Source organism: Lagopus muta, chromosome 4 (assembly GCF_023343835.1).
Source record: "Lagopus muta isolate bLagMut1 chromosome 4, bLagMut1 primary, whole genome shotgun sequence".
Classification (NCBI taxonomy): domain Eukaryota; kingdom Metazoa; phylum Chordata; class Aves; order Galliformes; family Phasianidae; genus Lagopus; species Lagopus muta.
Window position 1 is genome coordinate 58488452 of NC_064436.1, and position 21067 is coordinate 58509518.

The 21067-nt window shown below is 39.2% G+C and overlaps 1 protein-coding gene across 1 annotated transcript; it reads left to right on the forward strand.

Annotated features, from left to right (window-relative positions):
- Positions 1–1006: 1006 nt before the first annotated feature.
- Positions 1007–20593, forward strand: WDR1 (WD repeat domain 1). The gene is made up of 15 exons (XM_048942140.1): positions 1007–1378; positions 1604–1725; positions 5524–5614; positions 8858–9005; positions 10341–10521; positions 12378–12455; positions 13207–13287; positions 13403–13636; positions 14404–14491; positions 15674–15830; positions 16515–16602; positions 17499–17609; positions 18028–18201; positions 19287–19431; positions 19746–20593. The coding sequence occupies exons 1-15, from the start codon at positions 1363–1365 to the stop codon at positions 19853–19855; spliced, it is 1824 nt and encodes a 607-aa protein (XP_048798097.1). The 5' UTR covers positions 1007–1362; the 3' UTR covers positions 19856–20593.
- Positions 20594–21067: the final 474 nt, after the last annotated feature.

The following is a 21067-nucleotide window of genomic DNA, read 5'->3' on the forward strand; positions in this document are numbered from 1 at the left end:
AGATCTGGAGCCCCCAGTACAAGAAAGACAGGGAGCTGTTGGAGAGGGTCCAGAGGAGAGCCACGAAGATGATCAGGGGACTGGAGCACCTCCCCTGTGAAGACAGGCTGAGGGAGCTGGGCTTGTTCAGCCTGGAGAAAAGAAGGCTATGGGGCGACCTCCTTGCAGCCTTTCAGTACCTAAAGGGAGCCTACAAAAAGAAGGGGAATCAACTCTTTGAAAGAGTAGGTAACAGCAGGACAAGGGGAAATGGTTTGAAGTTGAGGGAGGGGAGATTTAGGTTGGATGTCATAGGGGAAGTTCTTTACAGAGAGAGTGGTGAGGTGCTGGAACAGGCTGCCCAGAGAGGTTGTGGATGCCCCGTCCCTGGAGGTGTTCAAGGCCAGATTGGATGGGGCCCTGGGCAGCCTGGTTTAGTATTGAATGGGGAGGTTGGTGGCCCTGCCTGTGGCAGGGGGGTTGGAGATTCATTATCCTTGAGGTCCCTTCCAACCCTGGCCATTCTGTGATTCTGTGAAGACCTTATGTTGTGTGTGAAGAGGTTCAAGTTGGATATTTGGAGATTTCTCCTCAGGAAGGGTGGGCAGGCATTGGAACAGACTGTGTGATGGAGTCACCGACCCTGGAAGTGTTCAGGAGTGTGCAGATGAGGCACTGAGTGACATGACTTTTTTGTGATGGGTTGATGGTTGGACTAGATGATCTCTGTGATCTTTTCCAACCTTTATGAATATAGGATACGAGGAGCTGGCAGGCAGATGCCGTGGCTGCTAACCATACGACAAGAGGAAAGGACGGGGGCTCATCCCTCCGCGCTCCTTCACACACCCCTCTCTCCACAACCTCCTCTCGCACTCCTCGCTCCTTCCTCACAGCTCGGCTGCCCGCCGCCCGTCCGCTGTTCCCATAGCAACCGCGGCTTCACGGCCGCTCCTGCGCATGCGTGGCAGCACGGGAGGACTCCGCACATGCGCAGGCGGTCCGGCGGCACCCACCTCGGGGCTGGCCTGAGCTGCCGTGCGCTGCTCGCTGCGGCTCTCCCGCAGCAATCTGCAGCTCCCTGCCGGGGCGGGGCCGGCTCCTGCGGCCGCCTCAGCACAGCCCCGCCGGGCCCGGCCGAGCCGACGGCATTTCCGGGGGAGGGAGCGGTGTGCGGGCTGGCGGGGAGCGGCGCGGCGCGAGCAGAGTTGACTATATATGGTCAAAGGCAGGGGAGAGCGGCGGGCCGCGCGGGCGCTTCCTGCTTCGTGCCGCTGGGCGCCGTGGTGCTGAGGCGGCGGCGGGGAGCAGAGCGCAGCGGCGGTCCGTCTGCCCGCCTGCGTCCGCTTCGCAGCGCCGCGGCACGAGCTTGAGGAAACGAGGATGCCGTACGAGATCAGTAAGCTCCGGCGAGGCGGAGGGGAGCGGAGCGGAGCGGGGCGGGGAGGGCGGCCGGGGATCCGGCTGCGGCCTCGCTGCGGGGCGGCGGCCGCCCGCTGACAGCAACAAGTGACCGCGCCGCTGGGAGGCGGCTGGGAGCCCAGGGACTTCAAACGCCTTTTCTTTCTCCATTTTTTCCCCCCCTCTTATTTTTTTTTTTTTTTTTTTTCCTTTTTCCCTATAGAAAAAGTGTTCGCCAGCCTCCCGCAGGTTGAACGAGGCGTGTCCAAAATCATTGGAGGTGATCCGAAAGGCAACAATTTTCTCTATACCAATGGGAAATGCGTCGTCATCCGAAACATCGATGTAACGTACCCCAATGCATTTATTTAGTCTCTTTGCGTACCCCTCGCGAAGTTCCGCTTCCCTCTCCCTCCCCCCCATCTCCCCGTGCTCCGCTCACGGCGGGAGCCGCGCTTGAGCTCGCGGCGCAGAGCTGAGCGGGGGTAGGAAGGAAGGTGCGTGACTCAGGCAGAAGCGGCTGCGGAAATTCCTGAGGAATCGCAGTGAAACGTGCAGCTCTCGCCCTCTCTTTGCACGGAATGTGTAGAGGAGAGAGGCTGATAGTTCTGCCTGGCCTTGTGCGTTTTTATGAGATATAGCACCGTCAGGAGTTGAGAGATGTGTTTGCCTAATAAATGAAGACTTCCTTATTTGTTGCTTTGGGCCTTTGGCTTGTAAGAGCAGCATGCAAATACTTGCAAATTCATGAGTCCCCAGCTGCTTCTTTCCCTAGCGTTCCGGGAATCACAGCAGTTGTCAGACACTTGATTTTGTGATAAGTGCCAGCACACCTTGTTTTCAGCCCTGCTTGTAGGGGACTTTTATCATTCATTCAACGTTGGAACCCCCAGATAATGCTTTCATAGTGGTTTGGTGCATTTGTTTGGTTTTAATCTTCGGTGGTAACTAGAGAGATGTTAGATGAGTTCCTTAAATAATATCTCTTCAAAGATGGCATCCAGTTGAGAAGTATGGAGGAAACATAACGCAGCTATTGTTCAGCTGTTGGTTTTAAAAAGTTTTTACTTAATCCGCATGACTGATAATCTTTGGAAAAATCTAACTCTCCTCTGGATTTCCTTCCTTACCGTAAATCTCACTGTGCTGCGGTGTGCTGCAATGTGGCAGATCCCATTTAGGAATGTTTAGGTCTCTATCACAAATATGCACTTGTTTCTGGTTGCTTTTCCTTCTGCAAAATGTGTTTTTGAGTTATTTTCCTGATTAATCTTGTTACTTTCTGTGTATTCGGGTATTTACTATTATTTCATAACACAGAAATGCTACTAAACAGTTCTTTGCTAACATCTTATTTGATATCTCTTTAAATGTACTTGCTGAAAAAACAAAACCAAGTTTGCACTCAGCATTATCCTGTAATAATACTGTTTCACTCTTCGTGTCAAGGGAAGTTCAGTTTTCTGAAACTAGAAGCCTCGGTTTAGCATGATGCAATGGGAGAAAAGCCACTCTGCTTATATTACAGTTTTTGCCAAGTTATGGGTTGTGGCCACCTCCCTTGTGCTGTGATTAGTGCTCTTCTGACTCTGTTTTGAGGCTTAAACTGGTAGAAAACAACTTTCTGAATTGGCTCACTGTAGATGTGCCTGCTGCAAATGTCGTTTCCAGTGTGAGCCTGAACACAGAGCATGTGGCAAAGTCCGAGCACAGAAATGAAGTGGGACGCTGGGAGTTCCAATTTAGGCTGTTTAAACTCTCAAGGGAAGTTGAGAGTTGAAGTCATAAACCTTTCAGTTTTATGGTGTTACTTATCCTGGTATGTAAATTTACTTGAACCAGCAAGGGGAAAGAGTCTGCTACTGTTAATAATTGACAGGTGACATTCTACAAACTGCAGAATGTATTGTACAGCAATGACACAAAAACCAAGTAAAGCCTATTCTGTGCCTTTTGTATTGGGGAGTGTTGCAGCTTGTAACCTAATTTGGAAATGTGTCCACTGCTAGTTGTGAACTATGTCTTCTTTGAGAACTGTGGGAGCCTACATAATAGTTAGCAACAACCAGATAAAATTTGGAGAAGTCAGTGTGTAATCCCCCCACGATCAGCCCTCCAATGGGACAGTTGTGCTCTAATTAAAATAAATAAATAAATAAAAAAAAGCAGGTCATTAAGATGCAGTGAACACTCTCCTCTAAATCAAGAGCTAATCGGTAGTGATGAATATAGCCTTCAGGGTTAGTGTTTGAGCACGAGCTAGAGAGTTTCTTTAACAAGAAAAAGTCCTGGAATGGTGCTGCTCTGAGACAGGAGGGTTGGTGATATTTGTGAGGTTTCATACTTAATAAATATTTTATATTGTCTTCATGGCTTCAAGGCTACTTTGAAGCTTGGAACTTAAACTGCTCACTTTCATATGTGGGTCTGATTTCAGCACTGAGAATGCTCTCTCTTCTTATTGAAACTGATAATTGGTAGTGCATTGTCCTGGCTAACAATCTTATCCTAAGATCTCTTTAGAATTGAGGTTTTTTGCTTTTGGTATGAAAGATGTACAAGTTGAATTACTTCTGCCTGTAAAGGTGATTTTCTTATCAAATCAAAAATTTGATTTAAATCATTATCTGGCATCCTGAATCTGTTTACTGTATTTTATATTTGGAAGACTGTTTTTTACTATTCACTTCAGGGGTGAAGTCAGTCTGTGAGTCCAGTGTTTCATGCGCTTAGCTTCCTGGGGATTGCTGCTGTGAAACAGAGCCATTGTATTTGCTGTTATTAGCAGTGAGGTTTTTTTGAGCTCCTTTAACTTGTAGTTGCTACAGTATAACACAGAGAAAACATTATTTGGTCTTGCTTAGATAAAATCCAGTAGTACACAAAATGGAGATGCAAGCGGTTGTGACTTAAGTAGGGTTCTAATGTGGTCAAGCAGAATGGAAGCAGTAATGGAGAAGCTGCTTCTTGCATGAGTAAGCTATATTTTGCCTCCTGAGATGTAATGCTACTGTAACAGAAAGAACTGTTGCAAACAAGAGAATGTCTGCTTTCTAGCTCAGAGCAGGTGCTTTGGTTTTCCCTGATTGGTCAGCTGAATCATACCATAACATCAGATGGTTTTCTGGTTTGGTTGGATAAATCTGTATTAATCATAGCGACTGAAATGCTCTTTTGCTTTAGCTGTAAGAGTAAGGTTTCTGGTGCTGAAAGAATCTGATAACTGCTAGAAAAATTATTCTAAGGAATAGTTTATTATTTTGTGTCATGAGCAGTGTATTTGGAAGATGTGTAGAATGGCTTTTTTGTTTATGAAGTGAATTTCAGAGCAGGTACTGGAAGGATTTTGTCTTGATGCTATCATTTTATCCTTTAATTTTTTTTGTGTCCTCATGTAATTGAAACATTAAGTCAATCTTATTATCCAGCTTGAAGCATCTAAAGGCATTTAAGACTGAAGAGATAAAAATTGTGGTGGACTGGCTGTGCGTTTCATCATTCCAGTATAGCTGTTGATAGTAGGGATGACTATGTACTAGCCTAGTAGCTTTTAAACGAGGCTTCAGTTGCCAAGGATGAGTAACTTCTGCCCACCTCCTTGGTTACTCAGTAATGTCAGGTACGTAGTGATGAGTAGTGGCCATGCAATGTGGTTAACCATATGCTTAACTTTCATACTCATTACAGTAGATTTTCTGGCTGTATTTTCCAAAGCGCAACTTGTGTTTGTTTGTCTACATAGATAAACAAGCTTAAAAAGGTAAAACAGTTTAAAAAACAAACAAACAAACAAAAAAAAACCTCTGGGAGTGCTTGGCCTGTTACTTTGGAGGGTGCTCTTCTACTTTTCATTAGGTACTGAAGAGAAGAAGAAGTTGTAGCTAATGTTGGCTGTCAGAGGAAGTAGTTGATTATGGCAGTCATTGGAAAAGTGTGTTGTTTTATGTAGACAGCAGTTTTCCACACTCTGCTCTGCTGTTTTCTTCTCATTTGTAGACAATATCTTGATTTTAAAGACAAACTCAAGTGTGTAAGAGGGACAAATTCTGAATTTTATCATGGAAAGTCTGATTTTTTTTTTTACTCTGTGAAAACCACAAAATACTATGTAGTAACTGTTTTTTTTCTTTTCCTTTAAACTAGAATCCTGCGATTGCTGACATCTATACTGAGCACGCCCATCAGGTTGTAGTTGCCAAGTATGCTCCCAGTGGATTCTACATAGCATCTGGAGGTAAAGTATCAGTGAGTGTGCTGGACAGGTTATATGGACAGACTGTTGAAATCCTTCACACAGAACTTGATGACACAACAGAGTAGTTCATCTTCTAAGTTATGTGCAGACTGTATGTAGCCAAAGTGACGTGGCTTGGTGAAATCGAGTGAGGCAGGAAGGACATCTGTAGGTGTTCATTAAAGCTCTTCCTAGAGCTGTAAGATCAGTGACACGCTTGATCTTTTTAACAAAGTTTTTTTTTCCTGATTTAAATACCAACCTTACAAACAAAGGAGGGGAAAGAAAGCTTGGTGTAATGAATGATGTTTGTGCATGCAGCAGGATGAAAAGTTAATTCTGAAATGCAGAGCTACTGTTTTTATATTCTTAATATGCTTTGGTAATTTAAGGATGGGGGAAGGATTCTTGAAGAGTGTATTCTCCTTTCCTTTCCCTCCCCCTTTCTTCCTGACAGAACTTGGCAAGACTTGGCATCATTTTTCTTACAGTTGTAACATGAACTTAAAAAAGACTTTCACTGGTAAGTTAGCAGGGAAAGAGGCTGATTCTCAGTTTCTGTGTAATACATATGAATCAGTATCTGAGAATGGGTAGCATGAGTTTCTTGGATTATCAGCAGGAATAGTTGCAGTTTTTTATGATCTGCGAAAAACGAAACAAACCCATGTTAGTAGAACTTTACTTTCTTCAAGTAGTTGATCCCTTTCTGAACTGTTATACAGTTGAAGAATATTAAGAAACATGTAGTAGTATATTTATTTAAAAAGGAATTGTCTTCCATTCATGTGTTCTTCAAATCTGTTTGCTGTTGTCAATTAAAAAGGCTCGAAAAGCAAGTAATGGTCCAAAATAGAGCAAAGATGTCTGCTTTTAGGTAATGCATGAGTTACTATTGCTGGAAACAAAACATTCTGAATGAGATCCCATAGGGAGTCCAGACTCATGCAGTGGCCAGTAGTAAGTAAATTTCTCTCAGCAACATAAGGAGAAAAACAGTTTCTGAATGTGTAAAATATCTCAATTCTTTCTTCCTTGGTTTCTTGCATATCTAATGCTGGTATTAGAATACATCTCTTTTGCATACTGAGGAAGCTTTGAGAACACTCTTAGGACAGCTTTATGGTTTTTTTTTGTGTGTGTGAGGTTTTTCTCCTCCTTGTCTGAAAGGAACCAAAACCATTCTTTTCTTGGCTCAGTCTTTTGTGTGGAGTGTATGTTGAACTGAGTTCCTCCTTACAGTCCAGTTTGTGTTCTGGACAGATTTGGTGCTCTAGATTTTTGCCATACTCAATTACTATCTTTTGATTCTTGTGGCATTTTAGACTTTCAGTCGCCAGTAAAAGAGCAGTTAATATATACCTAGCTTAGTTCAAGAAGATGTCTGTCATTAGTGATTAGCATTAGGAAGCTCCTTGCTTCCAGGGGAGTGTTCAGTTGGCTTTTTTTCACTTGTCTATCTTAACTCCATTAAACAAGCTTAGGCTGCAATATTTCTTTTAAAAACTGTTCTCCATATATCAATTACAGATAGTTTGGTATTGCTGAGCATGGATTCTGAAGATAGTATCAGACTCTTTAAGCTGTTTCTAAGTATAGCATGTAAGATTCATTTCTCTATAAATTTACATCAGCCATGCAGTCTGCATTAATACTTCATGTGCCTGATGAGACAGACTTGTGGCAATATGCTTTGTGGGTTTTATGGTAATTTCTCCTCTGTTGCAGTCATAACAGAGATGTAGTAATGGGGAATACCACAGGTTTAAAGTCCAGATTTAAAGAGAGCAACTTATTGTAGTAGAATCTAAAATAAAGCATTCTGAATCTGTCTTAACATAAGTGAAGATGATCCCACGGTCAGGTACCAAACATACAGGGGTGCTGTATGTCTAAGCTAGACTATAATGATGTACTGATAAATGGTGAACAGAATTCAAAGGAGCTATGCTGTGGTGAAAGATGTGCCTTTAGCACATAGCTTATTCTCAAATAGTGGCCTTCTTTACACACAAGATCTGCTATGTGGGTTTTGTTGCAGTTGCACCATAGCAATTGCTCTTGAACACAAGTGAGTTCAAGGATACTTACAGGAAATAAGGACCAAGGAAGCTTTTGTTACATTATTTTAAAAGTGTTAGTCTGTGTTTGCTGCTTATATCATTAGCACTTTTTGATATTCTCTTGGATTTCTTTGTAGTAACCTAGATGCTGCGTGTGGATACCTTCACATTTAAGTGTGTATGTGCTTTTGTATTGAGAAGATATGCAAATGAATATGCATGAATAAGTTTTATTAGCATACACCTCTTTGTACCTTGTATTTACATGCAAAAGCAGGTTTACTTTAAAGGTTCAAGGTGTAAAAGAAATATGAATTGTAGAATCATAGAATCCTTAGAGTTGGAAAGGACCTCTGAAAGCCAACTAGTCCAACTCCTCTGCAATGAACAGGGACACCACAGCTAGATCAGGTTCCCCAGGGCCTTATCCAGCCTCACCTTGAAAGTGTCCAGGGACAGGGCATCAACCACATCACTGGGCAGTCTGTTCCAGTGTGTGACCACCCCACTGTAAAAGATTTTTTCCTTATATCTAACCTAAATCTACCCTCCCTGGGCTTGAAGCCGTTTTCCCCTGTTCTATCACTATAGGCCCTGCTAAAAAGTGTCCCCTTCTTTCCTGTAGCTCCCCCTTAGATACTGTAGGGCTACTCTCAGGTCATCTCACAGCCTTCTGCAGGCTCAACAGCCCCTGCTCTCTCAGCCTGTCCTTGTCTTGGAATTTGTAATTACCTCTCCTACATAAGCCACTGTGCACCAGATTGCTTTCTTATTGTAGATAGCTTACATCCCAATGAAGTATGGGCAAGTTATCCTGTAGTTGGTAAAGGATTTATTTTTTATTCTAATTTTTTTTTTTTTTTTAGTAACAGGCACTTAACGTGCAAATTCTTACCCTCTCTTGCTGTGTGACTTCATGTGTTCTCAAAAGGTCATTCCTTGTGTTGTATTTATTGCTGTATATTTTGAACATTAATATCTGGTTAAAAGCATAATTCAGTGAAACAGATGTAGTCTTCAGTGTTCCTAAATCAAGCTGTTTGTAATCACTACAATAGGGTGAGATTGATCCTTAGTACAAATGTTCAGTTTAGCTGAAATTTTGTGTCCAGTGAGCTTGCTGAGTCGTGACTATGTCATGTTGGAACCACAGTAGTTATATTCTACTTTATTATGGCAGATGTCTCTGGAAAGCTGAGAATCTGGGATACTACACAGAAGGAACACCTTCTGAAGTATGAGTATCAGCCATTTGCAGGAAAAATAAAGGACCTTGCCTGGACTGAAGACAGCAAAAGAATTGCTGTGGTTGGAGAAGGAAGGGAAAAGTGAGTAATTCTTCTATTTGTGTCTTTGTGTATTTATGTCTATATGCCTGTATAAGTATAGTCACAGTGTAAACCTTTGTATGCCAGCAAAGCAGGTTCTTTGTAGACAGCTTTTAGTTCTTTGAGTGAGATAAACCATGACTTTCCCTGTTCAAGATGTCCTGTTCTGCAGCTAAATTCTTCATGCAGTATTTAACAGCTGTAGAACTAGTTGGAAAATATAGTTCTGTTAGAATCTTCCCAGTTTAAAATTGTGTGGGTATTGCTTGTTTTGGTGATGATATGTTAAATCATATCTTTTCACCCTTACTTTTGAGGGATTTCTTTGTATAATTCAGATCAAGTACGAAGGGAAAGCCATCAGAAGATTTCTCCCTCTTTCTTTCCTCTCAAATTGAAGATACAATTGAATAAGAGTGAAAAATAAAGAAAAATGTGTTAGAATTTTCTCCCTTACCAGCACTCCTATATTTTAAGTAGTATTATGCTAATTAAAAGAAAATTGCAACACAGTTGTCCTTGACTCATTAAATGAGGTGTCTGTTACCAGGACAGAGCTTGTGACAGACAAATTTGTGTGTCTTCTGAAGACTGTAAAGCAGTTCACAGGCCCCCTGATAGTGTTGTACCTAAAATATAGTGCAGTCCTGTTTCCCCCACCTCCTGCACCATTTCTTAACTCTGTCACTTACTGTGTCCTGATACTAGAGAGAGACTCATTGACTCAGTTCCTCCATCCATTTCACCTGGTGCTTGGTATGTTTGCTTTTCTACTTTAAGAAGTTGAACTGTTTCATATTAGAAATATATACTTCCAATATAGAATTTTAAGTGATTCTACAGAACTCATTTTGAGTAGATACGCTCTGGTAGATTAATGCCCTTGCAGTGATTATATTGTTTTTTAAGTAATTTAAAATAAAAACTGGCCAAAAAAAAAGAAGCTATTTTGATTCCTTAAATCTTAAATAGTGCTGTAAAAGTGATGGTACTCAATCTAGACTAAATAATCAGAAAACTGATCCAGTGTTGTCCTAGCTCTTTATATTCTGTGTAGTGACTGGACAGTTGGGAAACCTTTGTGCTTTCTTTCACAAACCAACAAACTCACTGATGATTATCTTCTGATTCTCTGTTCTGGATCAACCAATTTCTCCTCATGAAGATTAGGTTCCATCTCCAGCAAGATCTCAAATTTCCTCCAGGGAACTACAATGTATTTGCATGAGATTAATGAGATGACCTAATTTCTTTTGAGTGTACTTAAATCTGCTTTTTGTAGATGATCAAAGTGTTAATCAGCATGTAACTTTTAGGGATTATATGTTTGTTTAGATTTGGAGCAGTATTCCTGTGGGATAGTGGTTCTTCAGTTGGTGAAATCACTGGGCACAACAAAGTGATCAACAGTGTGGACATAAAGCAAACAAGACCTTATCGTCTAGCAACTGGTAGTGATGACAACTGTGCTGCTTTCTTTGAGGGACCTCCATTCAAGTTCAAGTTTACACTGAGCGTGAGTTTAAGCTTAGTTGTGGCTCTGTTAAGCTGTCCAAGTTGATTGAAAGCTTTCCAGCAAGCTTCCACTCTGAACTGTTAAAACAAGTTCTCAATTTCCTCTTTTGAGCTATGGTTGGTGTTAAGTCGCTGTCCTAGAACCCATGTTTAAGTTATAACTGAAGGCTTGATTCAGGCTGACAAAACTGAAATAAATCACTGCTTCAGGTTTTCTTCTTAACTGCTTCATATGAATTTTAGCTTTGCTTTCTATTTTGTAACATAAGTAACAGGTGTGTTCATCAGCTTTAGTGATGCTTGCTGAGCTCTGCTACTTGATGTAGGTACATGTAGTGTTTCTGAATACTCTCCAAGGTGCTTTATTCATGAATTGTGATTGTGTGAGTGGAATGTTGCAATCTCCTTAAGGCTGCATGAATCTGAAATCCCAGTGCAACTTTGAAATGGTGAGGGGAGGTGGTTTAAAACATAACTGATATCTACAATAAGAGTTGGATATATAATTTCTGTGGTCTGTTTTCTGTTCTTCCTTATTTTGTTTTTTAATTGTATTAATTGAAATCTTTTGTGTAAATGAAACCAAGCCTGGGACTCCCACACTTGAAATCCATTACTGCTTGAGGCCAAAACCAACTTTTGTTTCTGCAGCTTTTTTCTTTTGATGCCACAGAACCTTAAAAAAAAAAAAAAAACAAAAAAAACAAAAAAAACAAAAAAAAAAAACAAAAAAAAAAAACCCACCTATTGCAGAGATATTGGATTTAATTGGGCTAGTAAAAATTTAAAATGTTTAGTAGTTCTTTATTTCTTTTGAAAGACTACTGTAGTAGGGCTTTTACTTTAGTAACTGTATGCCTTTAGTAAACTTTGTATGTTGACTTCAGTAAGGATTTCAGTTCTAGAAAAGGAATTGTTTTGAGCTCTGCAATCCAATGAAGTGATGCAGTTGCCTAATTTATTTCTGAACCTAAGTTGATACTTACATTTTGCTAAGCTGGTTCTTTTGGAACCGTGAAGTCTGAATTGCTTACCAGTGCTGCTCCAACTGGTACGTGATGTAGCTTTCCTTTTAAAGTGGTGTTTGAGTTGCTGTATGGGATTCAAGTTTAGTCTGCTAGGTGGTTCAGATTAGAGAGTTATCAGGAAAAAAAAAATCTATATTTAATCAAAGAAAGTAGGTTAGAACCTGCCTTTTGTAATACTAAAAATAGTCTCCCAAATCTCTGTGTGGAAGCTTTGGCCTCATTGTGGTGCTTTCCTGTTTAACATGTGCTTTCTAGTTAACATCATTTGGATAGTCTCCTATTTGTAAATAGTCTATTTGTGGAGCATACATCAGTCTTGTCTGGTTACTTCACAGAACTAGCATGACTGTGGTCTCCTAGAATTGGAATTAATAATTTATTCTTCATTCCCGTTTCCTTGTTTTGGATTGTTTTTCTGATTTTAAATAGGAAGCATTTTATTTCATGCTTCCTGTTTGTGAAACCTACTTGCACCATGAAGCAAATCAAAATCTACAGAGAATTGATTGACTAGAGGAAAAGAATCCTCTGGTTTCATCTAGGTTGAACATTTGATTGTTCATCTTTTTCTACCTATTCCTGATACAGTGGTACTCATTCACCTAGTTTTGTGCTGAGTTGGTTTAACTACATCGGTACCATTCCCACAGTCTCTTCCCTAAGCTGCTTTTGATGCAGACAATTCTCTTCATACAGAGAGGCTATATACTTTACAGCAGGCATCTGCTGCACAGCTATTTATTAGCTTGACCAAAAAGAACTTCACTGTTACTGGATTGTGCATGTAAATAGATCTGTCCTTTTGTGCTGATGGTTGTCTTTTCTACAGGACCATACACGGTTTGTGAACTGTGTGAGATTTTCTCCTGATGGGAACAGATTTGCTACAGCTAGTGCAGATGGCCAGGTAAAAAAAAAAAAAAAAAAAAAAGCAACTTCTTGTATTGATTAAGATCAGAAGTTTCTTGTCCATATTAGAAATAGGATTAGTTTTGGAACATTCATGTTCCCACTTGTTTTATTCTGAGAAATGACTGAAGTAGACTTTGTGTCTCCTTATGGAGCTGTAACAGCAGATGTCAGTTAAACTATTTTACCCAACTCTTTCTGTGTTCTTTGTCCCTATCTATTACTACTTATAGATGATTCTGGCAGGTATTTATCAGACTTTTGCAATGTATGTTCTTGTTATGATCCTGAAAAGTCTGTCTGAAACAATGAACTCACAGATAGCATCCCAACTGCAGGTGGACTCCCTGCTGGTAAGGACAGGTTTAGCAACATTTACTATAGGGAGCTCCTCCTATGCAGTTCCTACATTTTCCATGTAGGAACACTCCCATGTCCTCAATATTAAGCAGCTGCCATCACATTGGGAGTAAAAAATACTATGATTCTCACAGTTTTCAATTGTCAGGATCCAACATAAACAGTGGCTTACTGTGCTTATTTAAAATTGTCACTTTGCTTGTTTAGTATTTAATATTAAATGCAAGAATATTTGTAAGCATATAGAACAACACATTTTTTGAATACTCAAATGTTCTTTGTAGCAAAAGAATATGTGCAGTTTGAGTAACAGTGTTTTAGCTCTTCAGTATTTTTCTCCTGCTGCTGCCTTTTCCTTTAAGTGATTTGTTTTATGTGCTCTTTTTAAGATTTTTATCTATGATGGGAAGACTGGGGAGAAAGTTTGTGCTCTTGGTGGAGGCAAAGCTCATGATGGAGGTATTTATGCTGTAAGTATCTCCTCATTTGTACAAATGATCCGTGGTATTGCATTACGAAGTTCATGGACTGTGAAGTGTTGCAGTAATAAATGCATTCACTATCTTGTGGCATTTGTTTTTACAGATTAGTTGGAGCCCTGATAGCTGCCAATTGCTTTCTGCTTCTGGAGATAAAACTGCTAAAATTTGGGATGTTGGTGCTAATTCTGTTGTCAGTACTTTCAACATGGGATCAAATGTGTTGGATCAGCAGCTGGGTTGCTTGTGGCAGAAAGACCATTTACTGTCTCTTTCTCTCTCTGGCTATATCAATTATTTGGACAAAAACAATCCAGATAAACCCTTACGTGTCATAAAGGTAAGTGAAACTTATATTGTTGTACCAGAGTTTCTGTAATAAATGAGTTGGCAAAGTTGTCTAGATGGAGTGGTATCAGCTGAAAGATGGCTTTGTTAAATTAGCATTGCCAAACAGGCAGCTTATATGCGACTTACTGCAAGTTGCATAAATCAAGAAGTTAATATTACATGCAGTGATACTGTGCGAATACAGCCCAAGTTTTAGTTTCAGTTAAGGTTGTCATATTTGTTTTGCAGTAGCTTTTAGCATTCTTTGGATGCAAGGGATACGGAATAGATAGAAAACTACCACTGCTATCTCATTCATCCGTTGGTTGTGGATGTGGTGTCTAGGGTTGCTAAGTAAGCTTTAATTTTAGGAATTAAAGAATTTGCTGACACAGCATTCTTCTGGGAATTTACATTTTTGTGTGAACTAGAACAGATGCCCTAGATTCCTGCTATTGCTGCTGTAGTTCTTCTTATTCTGAACGATGAAGTGGCTGAAAAGTAAACTTTGTGTATGAAAAGGCCATGGAAGTATTCTGGCTCAGCAGGCTAAGTAATAGGGATATTCACAGGGCTTATTTACTGCTTAAAGGGTGGTGCATAAAACAAAAAACAACTACACTGTTAATTAGTGATTTGTGTTCTGGATGACCTTGAATGCTTATAAATAAAATTGTTACTTTTTAACTTGTAATTCATCTCAAATAGATTTGTTGTTTATAAATGTTAAAATGAAAAATTGCTCATGAATAATTATTTTTTGTGTCCCTTTCACAGGGTCATAGTAAATCAATTCAGTGTCTTACGGTGCATAAAAATGGTGGAAAGTCCTATATTTATTCTGGCAGTAACGATGGTCATATTAATATCCTTTGAATGATAAAGCCATACTTGTTCTGGTCTGAAAGTCTGAGAGAATGTATTAGGAGGGGATGAAAAAAAAAGTTTGCCAAAAACCAAGAATTATCTTTATTGAACACAAGTCAACATTTTATGTCTGAAGAAATTTAACTGTCCTGTTTTAATGTTTTCTTTAAACTTTCCTGCTAAATACATGCTACATCTTCATTTCCAGTTATCACCGAGGATGTAGGAATAAGTACATATATGTGTAAAGTTAGAGTTTAATTTATATGTTTAATTTTACATGCTAAATATGTATTGCTGCTGCTTGCTGTTACATCTATTTGTTATCTATATTTTTAACATGTACTGGAAGAAATCTGTTGAGGTTTCTTAGATATTCAGGACAAGGAAGATAAATTCTTGTGACCCAGTAACAAATATTTGTTTAGAGTTGTTTTTCCTACCTGTACTATTTTTTTTTTTTTTCCTTTATGTTCTCTCTCTATTTGGCATTCCAAATACCACCAGGCTTTCTTACTGATCAAGAACTCTTAAGACTCAGTTTCAGTTCTCTTGATTAATAAACCAAAATATTGGAAATACAGATTGATTCCTGAGGGGCATTGATTATGGATGAGACTGTGATGTGCTTAGCTAAATACTGTTCAACATTCTGAAGCTGATAAGTAAAACTGCAGACTTTCATCCTTCATTCCATGATGCATTAAAATGGCAGGAGTCAAAAAACAAAGGACTTGTCAGCCAATCTCCATACGAAACTGGCTTTAGTGGGTGTTCAGACTGATGTTAGCAATCCTCATAAGGGGAAAGCCAATCCTGCAGGACTTCTAATTCTTTTGGGAAGTATTTTGTATTCTCAGACCTAATCCTAGTTGTTCCAGTGTTACTGTTTGTAGCAGGTCATCTAGCTCATTACAAAACATCAGAATTTCAGTTAACTGAGGACAAGAGGCTTATTAAAACACAAGAGCAGAGTTGCCAGTGTGTGGAGTCAGTCTCCATTGTTGGAGATGCTCAAAACCAAATTAAAGGGGCAATCTGCTGAGTAAGGATTTCAACTAAATCTGCAGAGGTTCCTTCCAACATCAGTCTGATTATGTAAAACTATTTTTAAATTCAGATATGGTTCTATATCTGAGTGCAGTGTCATCTTCAAATGTTCCTTAATTCTGCTGTGTACATTATTGGGATTCTGACACTGGAGAGAATGATGGCTTTTCTGGGAAAGGCCATACAAACCAGGTTTCTAGAATGGCAGTGGATGAAATGGATCAGCTTGTCACCTGCAGTATGGATGACACTGTGCGTTATACCAACCTTAGCAAGAGGGACTACAGGTTAGTTAAACTGTTGCCTTTTATTATATTATTACAGCCTTTTATTTTGTAGCAAGTTTTGTTGATTTAAGTGGTAAATAATGTTATGCTACAACTTGTTCAGGTTTAAGTTACCATGGAAACTGTAGAAATGATTGCTGTATCAACCTTGCTTTTTTCTGTGACAAAGAGAAATGCCTCATAGACATTTCTCACTTTGTCTCATGCCTTCCACAGGTTAGATGGATATCGGTCGTGTATCAGGTAGCTTAGTTAAATTGGTGGAAACGGTGTCAGTTTCTTTCTAGTTCATTAATACACAGGAATGTTGTTAATAAACATCTGGTTATTAGGAGGAGTGGAACACAACTGTTCCTTCATTAAGAACTGTAGTTGAAGCAAGAAAAACCAACAACCAAACTTCTTCAAAAGCCTATTAAGATGGCCTAGTTAAATCTGAAATCTAGACTCTAAAGCAGCTGCAATGACTTCCATTTAGAAGGCCGGCTACCTGATAGAGATACTGACGTTCTAAACAGTAAACAGAAAGAAATGTTGTAAATAAATTAAAAAAGAAAAAGAAAAAGTTATGCATGTCCTTGAGGATCATTAGCAGATGATTACTTAAATAATTTTTTAAATAGTAAGTGTGAAATACTTTTTTTTTGTGTTTCTGCTTCTCCACCTTACCACACCTTCCTGTAGTGGCCAGGATGCTGTGAAAATGGATGTTCAACCAAAATGTTTAGCTGTGGGTCCTGGTGGCTATACTGTAGTTTTATGCATTGGACAAGTAAGTATTAATAATATTAGTATTAATATTCTGCTAAATTATGTTGATATGTGACAGAGGGGCAGTCTGACAAAGTGGTGCCTGACATGCAAGTGTGCATGAAACAAAGGTGGGTCATTGAATTCTGTGTGGAAAAATGGCACCCATTGACATTTGTTGATGCTTGCTGAATGCTGATGGAGACCAAACAGTGGATTGTGAGTGCAGTGATGCACGTGGTGGGTGGTGCATTTCAGTAGTGGTGACAGCAGTGTGAAAGACAAGCTACGTTCTGGACCACCGTACAGATTTTGACAAGAGCAGCATGCAGGCTATTTTTCATTGACAGTGAAAATGCGTAGTTGGTGGTGACTGTATTGAAAAATAGTATTCCATAGCTGAGAACTTGCTCTATCAAATAGTGTTATTGTGCTGTTTGTATCTGCTGCAGTTTCCTTGGAAATAAATAGGCATTACTTTTGCAGTGATTTGTGTAGAGCTGCATTGCATTATTAGCTTGCTGCTAATTTGATCCTACATCCCCTCCTTTAATAGTGAACCAGGCAGGCAGTAAGTATTGCTAAAAATACTGCTCTTTCCATGTTTCTTTTGTATTCTGACCAAATGAGGTAAAGCTGAACGCAGGAGAGCATGCCCTGTGCTCCCTAATGTGGAGCACTCCAGTACAGCAGATTAGTTAGTCATCGTGCATAGGCATATTTTACTCTTTTTTTTTTTTTTTTTTTTTTTTTTTTTAAAGGAGATGTTCCCTCAGGATTAGGAGTTCCCTTAGGATCAGGGCATAGTAAGCTTCTGAGCAGTCAGAGCAGATCTGATGACTAAGCAGCATGACTTAGTCATAGTTGTGTATTAGGCTCTTGGAAGAAGGAACTGAGCTTCTGGTTTTCCATTTGCAGATTGTCTTGATGAAAGATAAGAAAAAATGTTTTGCAATTGATGACCTTGGCTATGAGCCAGAAGCTGTGGCTGTTCACCCTGGAGGAGGTTCAGTAGCAGTGGGAGGAACGGTAAGGTCGTGCTGCTTAAAGCTGTACTTTGAACATTTGAACTAGTAACAGAAGCATTTAACAATAGTATGTCTGATCTATTGAGAAGATAACCTATAAGTAATTGGTATTCTTGGGCTTTCATTCTCCTGGTTCTCCCACCATTGTGACCAATGTCTTCTTCATATTTTTCTCTCCAGTTCACTGTCGTTTTCACCCAGTGTAAACTTAGACAAATCTTCATTGCTGACTTAGTGGAGTGTTGCCAGTACAAACGACAGGTTCTTTAGACTGTTTCTCAGTAGTTCTCAATGTAAGCAGTACCAGAGGGAGCTGAGGAAAATGTTCCAGAAGCTCAGCAAGCCTTCCTGTTTCTACTGTACAGTGATTTTTGTATTTTTTTTTTTTTTGTAACTACCCTGTTACTTTTATCTTACAGGATGGGAATGTCCGTTTGTATTCAATCCAAGGAACCTCTTTGAAAAGCGATGATAAGACTTTGGAAGCTAAAGGTCCTGTTACTGACCTGGCATATTCTCACGATGGTGCCTTTCTTGCAGTTTGTGATGCAAACAAAGTTGTCACTGTCTTTAGTGTCCCTGATGGCTATGCGGTAAGAAATACTGCATCAGGTTTTTTTATTTGTTTATAGAAACTGACTGGCTTCTCACGTCTAAATCTATGTGGCTGATGGGCTTTAATTGCTAAATAATTTGTGTATTTGTTCCTTGACTGTTTTCATGGCATCTTGGGGTAGCTTTCTACCGTAGCTTATGTTAAGCCTCCAGGCTGTAAGAATAGGTGAAGGAAATGTAGAGCCTAGATTGACTACCAGAAAAATTCTCAAATTCTATCTAATATCAAACATTTAGATAAATGGGGTGAAGAAGAAGATCGGGTTTCCACAGGATAGAGTAATTAGGTACAAAATATTATTACAAAATATACAGATACCTTATTTGGATCAGCTGAATCAATAGCATGAGGTTTTTTTAAAAGAAAAGTAGTTAAACAAATTATATGCTTGTCAATAAGAGAATGTGTGCATTTTTGTAAAATAGAGATGAATGCAGGCTTGGTTTGATAAGATTTCAGTAGTGTATGATAAAAATGAATGAAGTAAATACAGCAGACTTGGCAATATAATATTGCTGGCTGTAGCAAACAGCTCTCCGATAAGGACTAAGCAATTAAAAGGGATACTACAGTAAAGCAGGGAACCTTGTCTCATTCTTCAATCTACTGTCCTTTAACCAAGAGCCAAGTACGGGCCAACTTCTGCTTTTCATCTGAGCAGCCAATATGTGAATCAGCCTTTAAGGTCATAAGCTTTTACTGAAACTGTACAGTAGAAAAAAGTTTCGTTTTCTAAATAAAAATGAAAAGAACTACAAAAAGAAAAAGAGCTTTTGAAAAATGTGAAGTTACTTTAAAGCTTTTTAAACAAGAGGTGACTTGCTATATCTTGCAGATCTACCTGTAATAGTCTTTGCATTGTCTAAGAACTGTATTTTATTTACCTGATTAAAGTTTAAATAAATGGCATAAAGTGAAGTTAGTTCTTGATTTAGGACATCCATTTATACCTCCAATACGCATTAAAATTATCATTGCTTTGTGATTCTGTGCATTAAAAGCTGGTAGATTTCTGAAATGGCTTAAACTAATAACACTGTATCATTAATTACTTTTAAACAGGAACATAATGTTTTTTATGGACATCATGCAAAAGTTGTTTGTATTGCCTGGTCACCAGACAATGAACACTTTGCTTCTGGAGGCATGGATATGATGGTATATGTTTGGACTGTAAGTGATCCTGAGACCAGAGTCAAGATACCAGGTATGTTTGCTTCAGAATCTTTCTGAAAGTTGCCAGTCTGTCTTACGATCTGATTCCGTGCTTCTTTTCTAAAACTAAGACTGGAAGCAGGCATGTTGCTGTGTATGTTCCAAACTAACTTAGCTTTCACGTGAATCTCTTTCATCTAGCTAAAACAGCCAGCTATAAGTTGTTCTGTTATGTTTTATTGTGTAGTCACTTATAAAATACAGTTCTAGTATTGAATGTGGATGAAAATCACTTTCAGAATAGTACTGAAATTTTGCCAACCTCACCTTCCTAACTATTTTCTTATATTTTGCACTGCCATACAGATGCTCACAGACTACATCATGTAAGTGGCTTGGCGTGGTTGGATGAACATACTCTGGTAACAACATCCCATGATGCTTCTGTCAAAGAATGGTCTATTTCCTACAATTGAAATAAGCTGTTTCTTTGGAAGGACCTAATCAGGGACTAGAACTACTGCAGCGGAACATAGCATTTCTCTTAAAGAATCTGTATTGGCCTCTGGGTCTGCTATCATATCCTCATATCTTTACAGGGTGTTCATATCTGTAATTAAATGTACTTTGAAAGCTTTAGCCAGTAACAGTTTGCACATGAAAAGCACTTAAATTATGTCTGGAGCTTAACCTTTGTGCTGAACATTCCAGGGGCAACAGCCTAGCAAGTTGGTGTGAAAGATTCAAACTCAATCACTCGTTCTTTTCTAACCAAGAAACATGAGACTGTACAGCATGAGAGTAATACTTCTCATTTTTTCTAATTACAGAACATTTCTGTACTAACGGTCATAGTAAGAATATTTAGTTGTGATCTGAAACCAATCAAGCTGTGTGCAGCTACTGTATATTGCTTTGCTTCTCTGTACTGCACCAAACTGTTGCCTCAGATTTTTCCTCCAGATAACAAAATGGGGTACATACATAATAAACTTTTTATGTATTTCATGTCAAAGCTTTTTGATTTATTTTAGGATGGAAGTGTGGGGTTTTGGTGTACTTACTGTTGTGGGTATAATGTTTACGAATAATTGTTGTGGCAATTTCTTGCTTCAGAAACACATGTGTTACTTTCATGGATTAAGAATGTCTGGTCATTTCAATGTCAGAAAAAAAACAATTGTTTCAAATATTAAAGATATTTTCTGTTTGAAGGAGGAGAAGCATGTTATTGTTTGAAAAATGCAGTACTTCTGCCCTCTTTTTTTGAAAGTACAGGAATTAAACTAAGTAAAACATTGTTGCGACTTGAAGTGCTTTTTGAGGAGATAGCGTTTGCTGAGTAAGGTCCTGCATCTGCATGTACAGAAGTTGCATGTAAGCCATTATCTAATACGCATTCAGATCATGCTCTTGTGTTCTTAATCTACACTCTACAACACATTTAAGTGATTTGAAAAAGTCCAGCCAGGTTGGAGGAGGATACTGGTGCAAAGCAGTAGGGAAACTTGTTGCCATCTCTGATGGCCAAAAGTTGGTGGTGGTGTCCAGAAAACCTTGAAAGACTTGGATGGAGTTTTTTTTTTTGTTGCTTTTATTTTAAACAAGTATCTTTTTTCTGCTTAAGTCTTCATCATCACCACCCCTCCAGTCGTGTTTGGTTTTTCATTAAGCTTTCCTTTCTGTAT

Coding starts and splice junctions, on each gene's coding strand:
- WDR1 (XM_048942140.1), top strand. Junction 13,637..14,403: donor AACCCTTACGTGTCATAAAG/GTAAGTGAAACT, acceptor TCCCTTTCACAG/GGTCATAGTAAATCAATTCA. Junction 17,610..18,027: donor CAGTAGCAGTGGGAGGAACG/GTAAGGTCGTGC, acceptor TTTATCTTACAG/GATGGGAATGTCCGTTTGTA.